This window comes from Macaca thibetana, chromosome 6, assembly GCF_024542745.1.
Source record: "Macaca thibetana thibetana isolate TM-01 chromosome 6, ASM2454274v1, whole genome shotgun sequence".
Lineage (NCBI taxonomy): Eukaryota > Metazoa > Chordata > Mammalia > Primates > Cercopithecidae > Macaca > Macaca thibetana.
The window spans coordinates 86,844,031-86,856,364 of record NC_065583.1 but is presented as its reverse complement, the minus strand read 5'-3'; the positions used below and the strand labels follow the sequence as shown (position 1 = coordinate 86,856,364).

Here is a 12,334-nt window from a genome sequence, read left to right as displayed (position 1 = left end):
TTAGATGGCCTATTCGATATGTGATTATCTGCTCACTGTTTTAGTCCTTTGTGGAAGAGTTGAGTGCCAAGCACCTCTAAGTCAGCCTTTTTGAAGCCCCCTTCTTCCAGGGTTTTTTTTTTTTTTTTTTTTTTTTTTTTTTGAGACAGGTTCTTGCTCTGTTGCCCAGGCTGGAGTGCAGTGGCACAATCTCAGCTCACTGAAACCTGCGCTTTCCATGTTCAATCAATTCTCCTGCCTTAACCTCCTGAGAGTAGCTGGGAATACAGGCGCCTGCACCACGCCTGGCTAATTTTTGTATATTTAATAGAGACGGGGTTTTGCCATGTTGTCTGGGCTGGTCTCAAACTCCTGACCTCAGGTGATCTGTCCAGCTTGGCCTTCCAAAGTGCTGGGATTACAGGTTGTGAGCCACAGCACCCAGCCTCAGGGTATTATCCCTTTATTATATTTGTTGCAGATATTTTTCCAGGATAATCTTTTAAATATGCAATTATAGGTGTTTTAAAACAAGATTTGACATATGGTTGTATAGCAAACGTAACTGACGTTTTTTTCTCCTATGTACCCTTGTAGAAAATGCTCTCCCCATTTATATTTCTAATAATTACGACACTAAGGACAATGAACCTCTTCAGATCTTCAAAGTGAATATGACTTAATTATTGTAATTTAGAAGGAGAAAATAGAGAAATGTTCATAGTTGTGAGAGTTCCCTAAAATAATAAAAGTTGCTAGTTTGAGTAAATATGAGCATTGTATTAATTATAGCTATTAATGTGTTCCTGGATCTGTTTTATATGTTTTTCCAAGGTTTGGGGAAGCTGAAATGTATTTTTCAGTCTTAAAATGTTGTATTAATTATATGGTTGCTCTTTTGTAGGCTGTCAGATACAACTGCGTTAGAATAGATAAACAACCAGTGTACAATGTAGAGGTAAGGGACTTGGAACAGCATTGGTGATGGCGGCAAAGAAGAAGTTTGTGTTTTGTTATTGTTAGTTATTTTGAATAAAAGTAATGTGTTGTATGCACAATTAGAAGTAATGTGTTGTATGCACAAATAAAGAAATACAGTTTTTCTAATCAGAAATGATAAAAATATTCTGTCAAAACGCCAGTTTCCATATAATAGTAAAAAATGATCACAAATATTAGCAACACACCTCGTGCTTATGACAGGTGAAATATACATTCCTGTTCTCGTGTTTCATAACTTTCATAATGACTACTTTTAGATTAAAATTATTTGGTATGATATTTACAAAAGTGTATTTATTTTGTTATTTAAAGAACATGATACCTTTATTTTACATACTTTCATTTCAGAACAAAATAAACCCACAATACATATATCCAGTCCATTGTTAAATTAGGGAGGGAATGGGGCTTGAGGCCCTTGTTTCCTTATTTATTCTTCTAAACTGGATTTTTTAATTCCATGTAGTCTTTTAGAGCATTTTTGACTCAAATTATTCAAAGTAGTTACTTTTATTATTAAGAATAGTTTGACCAACGGGAATGTGTTTTGTGAAGCTCTTAGAGTTATATAAATACACATCCTCAGAGTGATTTTATGATTCTCCCAGTCAGTTTTCGCTTTTTGCAAATGTTGCTTGTGCTTGATGATATCTTAACATTTAAAATATATTTTAATAGGGTTCATTTTTAAGTTTAAAAGAAAACCAAAAAATAATTTTTCACTAAAGAACTATGTCGTTGTAGCTCTTTCTCTTTTTTTATCAACCAAACTCTGCAAATTCCTATTAAAGGTTTTATTTTAGAGGCAGTATTTTCCCTTACTACTGAAGGCAACAGAAAATAATTAATATAACAAGTAATAAAACACATTCATACATATCATCCTCTTTGCACTACATAATCTCATCCAGCAGCAAGGCCAGGAATTATATTCATTTCACAGATGAGGAAATTAAAATTTGTTACTAGGCCGGGCGCGGTGGCTTACGCCTGTAATCCCAGCACTTAGGGAGGCCGAGGCAAACGGATCACCTGAGGTCAGGAGTTCGAGACCAGCCTGGCCAATATGGTGTAACCCCGTCTCTACTAAGAACACAAAAACTAGCTGGGCATGGTGGCACGCATCTGTAGGCCCAGCTATTCAGGAGGCTGAGGCAGGAGAATCACTTGAACCTGGGAGGCGGAGGTTGCAGTAAGCCGAGATCGCACCACTGCATTCCAGCCTGGGTAACAGAGTGAGACTCCGTCTCAAATAAATAAATAAAAAAACTTCTTACTAATTCAAGATTTGATTGCAAAATTTTATCGTTCTTTTCTCTGAATCATATAATCTTTCCTTTTTTAGGTTAAAAATACTGAATTTCCCAGAGGTGTATTAAATTTAATTGAAAGCCTCATAGAAGGACAGTTTTTTAAAGAAGCAATTGAGGAACTTTCCACTTTGCAGGCACATTATATCCCTCCTGTATGCATTCTTCATGCCCTTCTAGAGAACGTTCTACAGGTAAGAGCAGCCTTAAGCATTTATAATCTTTTTTTCAAAGAATGTTAAAATGTGAACATTTTCTCATTTTTTGTATGTTTACAGTTTCTCTGTTCAGTGTTTTTTTTTCTTCATTTCACTAGTGCAGTACCCATTTATTACCACTCCTCTGTTTTCCAGCTATATACTAGGTACTACTCTTAGTGCTTTAGCTAATTATTTTCTCAGGATTTCTAAGATAATTTTGTTTTGGGGAAAAAGGTTATCTAATTTTTCTCACGGCAGTAAAGTATCAAATATAAAACTCAGATTACAGTGATCTAGAATTACATTTGGTAAATTACTCCATTAGTACATTGACGATTATAATTTTTATTTATAGTATACATAATGAACATACTCTTTGTTTAAAAAGAAAAAGAGACAAGGTCCCTCTCTGTCGCCCAGGCTGGACTGCAGTGGTGTGATCATGGCTCACTGTGGCCTCAACGTCCTAGGCTCAAGTAGTCCCTCTGCTTCAGTCTCCCAGGTAGCTGGCACTATAGGCACGTGCCACCATGCCTGGCTAATTTTTAAATTTTTTGTAGAGATGGAGTCTTGCTGTGTTGCCCATGCTGGGAACATATTCAAACTGTGTAAACCAATAGAAGCAAATATTCAAAGATAGCTTTCTAATCATGCCCTTCACCAAGGTGCTAATTTGATAACATAACAGGCATCAGCTTTTTCAGGTATGTTATGTTGGTGATAAGTAAGCATGTTGCATGAATAGTTTCTTACCTTTAGTTCCTTTCAGGTAACATTTGAGACCTCTTAATCTCATTATAATTGTGAAAAGGAAAATGAATATTTCATCTAAGGTAGTGTTAATAGAAGGGATTACCCAGTGTATAGATAGAGTCATCCCTTGCTATCACAGGATATTGGTTTCAGGACCTTTGTGGATACTGAAATCTGCGCGTAAGTCCTGCAGTTGGTTCTTCAGAGCCTGCACTTATAGGAAAAGTCAGCCCTCCACATACGAAGGTTTTACATCCTGTGAATACTATATTTTTAAAGGTTTTCTTTTAGAGGTAATTGTAAAATTTTCCCTTACTACTGGGGAAAAAATTTTCCTTCACTACTGAAGGCAATAGAAAATAATTAATACAATAACTAATAAGATGCATTCATACATATCATCCTCTTTGAGCTGCATAATCTCATTTAGCAGCAAGGGCAGGAATTGTCTTTATTTTACAGGTGAGGAAATTAAAACTTCTTACTAGGCCGGGCACTGTGGCTCGTGCCTGTAATCCCAGCACTTTGAGAGGCCAAGGCCTCCCAAATACGGAATACTGTATTTAGTTGCAGATGTGGAACCTATGGATGTGAAGGGTAGGCTACATTTATTGGAAAAAATTCATGTGTAAGTAGACCCGCACAGTTAAAACCTGTTATTCAGGTATCAGCTATACATAGAGTGTACCTCTCGGTTGCTTTATTTAATTAGCTAAACATAATGCCTCTATCTGCTTTCATTTGTCTAAACACATATATTTGGCAAGAAACTTAGGCCAGGGTTAGGCCAGGCATGGTGGCTTACACCTGTAATCCCAGCACTTTGGGAGACTGAGGCGGGCAGATCACAAGGTCAGGAGTTCGAGACTAGTCTGGCCAACATAGTGAAACCCCATCTCTACTAAAAATACAAAAATTAGCCCGGCGTGGTGGTGGGCACCTGTAGTCCCAGCTACTCTGGAGACTGAGGCAGGAGAATTGCTTGAACCCGGGAGGCGGAGGTTGCGGTTATCCAAGATTGTGCTACTGCACTCCAGCCTGGATGACAGAGCCAGACTCCTTCTCAAAAAAGAAAGTTAGGCCAGGGTTACTGTTTTGGTTTTAGACTGAATTAGTGAGTGAAACTACTTTTAGCTATAGTGTTTTATTTGTTTGTTTATTTTTAAATAATAGGATAACATAGATACATTTTCTGGTCGATACTTTCATATATTGTCAGCTCTTCTTCACCTGCATCCTCCTTGGAAGTCTCCAGCCATGTCAAGATATTATTTAGAGTTGTTTCAGTGTCCAACTTGTATGAAAGGAGCATGGTCTTTAGTAGAAGTCCTTATCAGGTAAGGAATTTCACATTTGACGATGCTACATTTCATTGAATAGTTGTTACGCTAAGTATTTTTTTAAGATACTGATGAAAGAAGTATCTTTCTACTTTTGGAAAAGTGTGTGTAGTGTATTTTGCAAATACAAATATATATTGTATTTATTGCAAAACTTATGAAAAGGCAAGTCTGTATTGGTCATGTTTTTCAGTCTGTTTACTAAAACAATAAAAAGTGAATGCATGAAATGGACTCACTAGAAAGCCAAATCATTATTATTTTTAACAAAATATAAATTTGCGTATTGTTTTTTAAATGAAGAAAATTAATTTATGGAATATGCATATCATCAGTTTTTGTCACCAAAAGTATAGACATTTGTAACTATAGTATCTATTTTAGGGCTTCAGTTATTTTTTTTCAGCTAGAAATTTGAATTTTAAAACAGAACTTAATATTTCCTAAATATGTCATCTCTTTCATGCTTCTGCACATGCTGTCACTGCCTTAGACCTTCCTCTGTCTTTCAGATGTTATTGTCTCCAGAAATTCTGTTTCACCTTCTTTCTCCCTAACAGAAAATGTTTTCCCCTTGTTATTCAAATAACTGTATTTGATAGCCCTTATTCTTCTGGGAAGATCTTATCTTTTTCTGAGACAAGAGTCTTGCTCTGTCGCCCGGACTGGAGTGCAGTGGCCTGATCTTGGCTCACTGTAACCTCTGCCTCCCAGGCTCAAGCACTTCTTATGCCTTAGCCTTCCAAGTAGCTGGAATTACAGGCATGTGCCACCACGTCCAGCTAATTTTTGTGTTTTTTTTATTTTTAGTAGAGATGGGCTTTTACCATGTTGGTCAGACTGGTCTCTAATTGCTGGCCTCAAGTGATCTGCCTGACTTGGCCTCCCAAAGTGCCGGGATTACAGGAGTGGACCACCATGCCTGACCGGGAAGATCTTTTTTTTTCTTAATCTAAATGTCCAGTTTCAGGAGGTTCATAGTAGAGAAAGGACACCTGACCAGCCATGCAAAGGCTAGACCTCTGGTTAGCTCTTTGAGATCATAAAGATTCACATAACCATCTTGGTTGTGATATATTTATAGTGAGCTAATCAGTTAACCCGCATGTATTTATTCATTCTTTTAACAAATTCTTGAGTACTTATGGAGAGCCAGACACTGTACTACATTTTAGGGATTAAAAAGATGATTTAAATAACAGTTCCTGCACTTTAAAAGTGACTGAGATGTAAACACAATACCAGCACAAAAGTACAAGCCCAACAGTATGAGCCCAGCATAGGTATATGATGTGAGGAAATAGAGTTTATGTGGCTGACATCCTTCATGATTTCCAAATCTATTCCTTTCTTCACTGTCAATTGTCTTTATTTTAAAGTTCCCATTGCTTCTTATGTAAACTATTGCAGTAGCTGCTTTATTGATCTTGGGTCTACTTTTTTCCTTTTTTCTTGCAAAGTACTCCCACAGTATGCTCTTTCCAAAGTGATCTTGTCATTTCCCATGTTAAAGTCCTTCATTGACTCACATACATTGAACTACCTATAGAAGATGGTTCAAATTTCTTAGCGAAATACGTAAGACCCTTCATGAGTTAGCCCTTATATATGTCTCAGTTCTCATCTTCACCACTTTACTGAGTGTGTCCAATCATTCTCCGTATCCTGTCTTTTGCTCTTATGTTTTCCAAATTTCCTAGTTTTTTTTTTTTTTTTTTAAAGACACTCTGTTGTCCAGACCGGAGTGCAATGGCATAATCGCGACTCACTGCAGCCTGAAACTCCCAGCCTCAGCCTCCTGAATAACTGGGACTATAGGCATGTGCTCCCATGCCTGGCTGGTTTTGTATTTTTTGTAGAAATGAGGTCTTACCATGTTTCCCAGGCTGGTCTCCAACACTTGAGCTCAAGCTTTCTGCCCACCTCAGCCTCCCAAAGTGCCAGGATGAAAGGCATGAGCCACCATGCCTGACTGCTTCACTTTGCTTCTCTTCTCTCCTCTGCCCTCTCTCCTGTCTCCTCTCTCTCCTCTCCCTTCCCCTCCCCCATCTCCTCTCCTCTTCCCTCCCCTCCCCCTGTCCCCTCTCCTCTTCCCTCCCCTCCCCTGTCACCTCTCCTCTTTCCTCCCCTCCCCTCCCCTCTGCCTTGCCCCCTTCTCCCCTGCCCCTACTCCTCTCCTCCCCTCTCCTCTCTCTTCTTTTTCTCTTCTCTTCACTTTTGTTCCTTTCCTTTTTCCCTTTTCTTTTCTCTTCTTTCCTTTCCTTTTCCTTTTTGAATCTCACTGTCACCAAGAACAGAGTGCAGTGGCAGGATCAAAGCTCACTTCAGTCTTGAACTCCTGGGTTCAGGCCATCCTCCTGCCTCAGCCTCCTGAGTACCTGGGACTACAGATGCCCCCCACCATACCTGACTAATATTTTTGTTGTTGTTTTGGTTGTAGTTTGCTTGTTTTTTGAGAAGAAGTTTCGCTCTGTTGCCCAGGCTGGAGTGCAGTGGCGCAATCTTGGCTCACTGCAACCTCCGCCTCCCGGGATCAAACTATTCTCCTGCCTCAGCCTCCCAAGTAGCTGGGATTACAGGCATACACCACCACGCCTTGCTACTTTTTTTTTTTTGTATTTAGTAGAGATGGGGTTTCACCATGTTGGTCAGGCTGGTCTTGAACTCCTGACCTCAGGTGATCCACCCGCCTCTGCTTCTCAGAGTGCTGAGATTACAGGCATGAGCTACTGCACCAGACCTACCTGACTAATTTTTAAATTTTTTGTAGAGGTGAAGTCTCCCTGTGTTGCCCAGGCTGGTTTCAAATTCCTGGGCTCAAGCAGTCCTCCTACTTTGGCCTCTCAAAGTGCTGGGATTACAGAAATGGGCTACCATGCTCAGCCATAGTTTTCCCTTAAAATGCAACTCTGCTGCCACTTTCTTACTCTTGCCCTTTTTTTTTTTTTTTTTTTTTTTTTTTTTTTTTTTTTGAGACGGAGTCTCGCTGTCGCCCAGGCTGGAGTGCAGTGGCCGGATCTCAGCTCACTGCAAGCTCCGCCTCCCGGGTTCCCGCCACTCTCCTGCCTCAGCCTCCCGAGTAGCTGGGACTACAGGCGCCCGCCACCACGCCCGGCTAGTTTTTTGTATTTTTTAGTAGAGACGGGGTTTCACCGTGTTAGCCAGGATGGTCTCGATCTCCTGACCTCGTGATCCGCCCATCTCGGCCTCCCAAAGTGCTGGGATTACAGGCTTGAGCCACCGCGCCCGGCCTCTTGCCCTTTCTTTTAAGTTTGTCGCTCACATCAGTCCTGTGACTTTATTAAGGATAGTTGCTCAGTCTTATTTTTCTTTCTTTAAACTTTCCTCTTACAGAAGATGTTCAGTCTTAAATATCTCCATCCTTAATATCTAATATAATGCCTGGAATATAAGTGCTTAATAAATGGATGAATTTATTGATGCTATAGGCAGTAGATTTTGGGCAGCTTAAAAATAGACTTTTAAACAAAAATATCCAGATTTCATTTCAAAATAATTGGGTGCTGGGGAGGTGCTTGGCGAAGTGGTAGGAATATAAATGAGCTAAGGGATACTGGTCTCTCTACTTTTGTATATATTTGAAATATTCCATAATACATAGAGAAACGTAAGTTCTCTGACAGTTTTCAGAAAGACTGATTAACTATATGGGCATGAAGGATCTTATAGACAGGTTGAATATTAAATAAATTGTTAAATTTAAAGCTACTAAGGACTCTCCTGAGAATGTTGTATTAAAAAAGAAGACAAGGAAAGTGGAGACAGAGGTAGAAAGTTATCGGTGCATTGTTGATATAATCAATAAGAAAGGTGGGAGATTGTAATAAATATTGTTACCTAGACACTACTTCATAAATCTTAAAAGTTCTGAGTAATCTTCTGTTCTCTTTAAAAATATATTATAGAAGTGTGCTGTCTGACCCAGTAGCCACTAGCCATATCTATTTATATTTAAATTTTATTCAGACTAAGTAATTAAAAATTTGGGTCCTTGGGTATACAAGCCACATTTCAAGTGTCTAGTAGAACATATACCTCATCACAGAAAGTTCCGTTGGAGAGGACTGCTCTAGAAGACAGGAAGAAAATAAAATAATGAATTTTAAAAACTCTTAAAAAAGTAGCCCTAAATAATCTTCATTTACTAACTAATGAAAAAGAAAGTAATCTTGGGTAAGAAAGAGAAGGATTCTGGCTAGTATTCCAGCAATATTCTAGAAGGAGAAATATTTTGTTCACAGATTACTTACGGAATTGCTTGTATGTTATTGATTGTTGGGTTCATGTTTTTCAGGTCTTGCCTTTTCAATGAAAGCTTTTGTCATCAAATTTCAGAAAATATTGGCTCCAAGGTGCTCCACCTGACGCTGCTCAAATTTTTCTTTAATTTAATTGAAAGTGAAGTACAATATCTGAGTCAAAAGTAAGTTTTAATTGCAAAAATAACACTTTTCTAAATTTCTGTTGTTTTTATGCACCATTTTTTTTTACAATTATTAAAAATATATTTCTAAAAAGTCACCTTGTTTTATATTTTAAAGTAGATTTGTTTCTAAAACATATTTCCAGATACTCTCAGTGGGAGTGAAGGTTTATATGCCCGTTTAAAAAAATTTCCTCAGTTCACTTCCACTGTTAATTTGGATGGATATAAGAGTGTTTTCATTTTTTAGGATTTAAAAAAAATTCTTTAGTAATTGAATGCTAAGTAGAAAACTACACCAATTTTAAACACTGAGCCTACAATGATAAGTTTTACTCCTGCTCTAAAACTTGCAGGTAGATTACTGTGTATATATACATTGTCAATGACTTATTGAACTGAGGCCATTTTTTATATTTTGTCCTTTATTATAATTGTTATAATCTTTGTATTTTATGATCTGTGTTCAAAAATTGCTAGCATTTTTTTTGACAGAGATGTCAAGTAATTGTCGTGATCAAATTGGCTTAAAGGTACACTTTTTGTTTATATTTTAATTAGGTTGTATGACTGGTCAGATTCTCAGAATCTGAAAATAACAGGAAAGGCAATGCTTCTTGAAATTTTTTGGTCAGGAAGTGAAACCTCTGGGCTTTTGACCAAACCAGTAAATATGCTTTTGGAATGGACTATATATTCTCACAAGGAAAAATGCAAGTCTAATGATGTAAGTAGGATTAATTTATAGATGAATAGTCTATGGAAAAAGCACTTTGAATTATTTACCTTTTCCTCTCCCCTTTTTTCTTTGGATCACTTGAAAACAATTAAAATGTACCCAAATATATCATTGTTTTCTATTTAACTTATCTAGTTTTAAGGTAAAAGGCCCTTGGAGACTGGTTCCTTCATCATCTCATGTTTGCATGTAGTAGCTAGTGAGTTATTTGATAGTTACTGCTAAGAAATCTCTAGTTACTAACCTTTCTAGATTTTTTACTTTTGTACAATTTGATTCATGAAGAACTTAAGATTTAAAAATAAATGAGTCAATCCATACAATTTTTGGGGGGTACTAATAAATACTAATATGTATTAGTATTATTAGTATTATTTTAAAACTACCTTTTTTGATGTTGAGTTATTTTCTGAAATATTTCTTTATAAGTCGATTTTGCCTGTCATTAGAAATTTAACATATAGTGATTTTAGTGTATTATCCATCTCATGGATAACAGTGTATAGCAACATAACTGTGGCACATTTTGGTTGCATAATAAATATTAGTCACCTTTTTCCTTTTCAGAATGATCTCCCTTTGGAAATACATTGTCTACTTTTTTGTGTTATTCATTTCTGCTCTTTTAATTTTTTTTTTTACTTTCTCTTCTATCTTCTTGAATCTTTTTTTATTTTTAGTCTTCATTTCTAGTACATACACTTAATATAAATTACCTATTGAGTACAACTTGACGTTCATTTCATAGTTTGATACTTTACCCTAGAGTGCTCTGTTTTTTTCAAAGTATTTTCTATTGTTAATTTTGATTTCCCTCTTTGATCCAAGAGATATTTTTAAAAGGTGTTTTAAGATTTCTAAATAGATGGGTTTTGTTTGTTTGGCTGTGCTTTTTTTTGGTTAGTTTCTAATAGTGAATTATAGTTAAAGAATGCACCTTATGCAATTTCTGCTTTCTGAAATTTACTGAAGTTCCCTTTTTGGCTCCATATAAGACTAGGAACCAGAATGTATTTTTTCTGTTGGGTTGGATCAAACTTAATAATTGTTTTAATCAATCCTTCTGAGTCGACTTTGTTGATTTGCTGATCTATTTAAGTTTCTACTTTATATATGCTAATGTCACCTTATTATTCATAACTGATATATCATGACTACTGGTTATGATCCTATAACTGCTAATTAGGTAATATCTTTTTCAGGGATCGTAAGCATAGTAGTTAGGGTGGAGAGCTCAGTTATCAAACTACCATGAAGTCTATTCTGTCTTAACGAAACTGCTTATGTAGTTTCTAGTCAAATACTTCCTCAGATCCATTTTCTCTTCTCTACTTTTTAAATTACCATTAAACTTACATTATACCTTTTCTTCATATTCTCTGTTTCTCACCTTATATCTCCCTCTCCCTTTCTTTCTCCCTCTCCCTCTCTCTCTCCCTCTACCATTTCCCCCTCCTTCTCTCTCTCCCTCCCTCCCCCACTCCCATATAGATACATTTTTTTCTATACTTGCCGCATTCTGGATAGTATTTTCATCCAGTTTTTAGTTCATTAGTTCTTTCTTTAGCTGTGTCCAATATATTATTAAACATGACCATTTCATTTAAATTTTGTGTATTTTTTCCAGGTAATAGACTTTTTAACTGTTCCAAACCGCTATGACTTGTTTTTATGGGTTTCAAGGTTTTCTTTTGTCTTTAACATGGCAATGACATTTATTATCTATGCTTGATTATTCCATATCTGAAGTCTTTATAAGTCTGTTTCTGTTGTTGTTTTTTGCTGTTCCCTTCTCTTGTGCTTTTTTATTTTCTCTTGCAAGCTTGTTATTCACTATATGCTTTTAAATTGCATTTGAAAAGTTATTTATAGAAACAATATGTGATAAACAACAGAATATCTTCCCTCAGAAAGAATTTCTGTTGAACTTCTGCCAAGTGCCTCGGTGCACCACTAGTTAAGGACTATTCTAATCCAGTGTCTGTGTTTGGGGGACTCTAGATGGTTCAAATGAAGTAAAGTGCTCCATATACATTTAGTTTTGCTTCTGATTCATTCTTACCATGAGGATGAAGCCCTTCACTTTTTCATCCTATGACTGATGAGGTTTTGGCCATGACTTTTCTTTTTTTTTAAAATCTTTTTCTCCCCTGTGCTCCAGAAACCACAGTTCTTATTCTAGATTCTTCCTTAAAATCAGTGAAAGTCCTCAGGGCAAAGTCAGGTATCTTTGAGTGGCTCACATGGGTACCTCACTAGATCTTGGCGTAGCAATTCCTCATAATTTATTGTCTTTTTTTCCTGAAATGTTTTGCATATTTCATTTAACATTTTTAGTTTTAGTGTTCTTCTCTAAGTGGGTTCAACTGAGGCCAGGTGCAGTGGTTCCCGCCTGTAATCCCAGCACTTTGATAAACTGAAGTGGAAGGATTGCTTGAGGCCAGGAGCTCAAGACCAGTCTGAGCAACATAGTGAGACCCCCATCTCTACCAAAAAAAAAAAAAAAAAAAACACAGGTGTGATGGTGTGCACATGTGTTAGTTTTAACTACTTGAGAGGCTGCCGTG

The 12,334-nt window shown here is 36.9% G+C and overlaps 1 protein-coding gene across 4 annotated transcripts in view; it reads left to right on the top strand.

Annotated features, from left to right (window-relative positions):
- Positions 1-12,334, top strand: part of SLF1 (SMC5-SMC6 complex localization factor 1) — a 77,053-nt gene that overhangs the window by 40,886 nt on the left and 23,833 nt on the right. For 3 of the 4 annotated variants that reach the window (XM_050794289.1, XM_050794288.1, XM_050794286.1), the window contains 5 exons: positions 884-937; positions 2,327-2,485; positions 4,418-4,581; positions 8,900-9,028; positions 9,590-9,755. In XM_050794289.1, coding sequence (XP_050650246.1) covers positions 884-937; positions 2,327-2,485; positions 4,418-4,581; positions 8,900-9,028; positions 9,590-9,755 — 672 coding nt within the window. The remainder of the gene's footprint in view (positions 1-883; positions 938-2,326; positions 2,486-4,417; positions 4,582-8,899; positions 9,029-9,589; positions 9,756-12,334) is intronic. The other variant, XM_050794287.1, reaches the window with a different exon arrangement.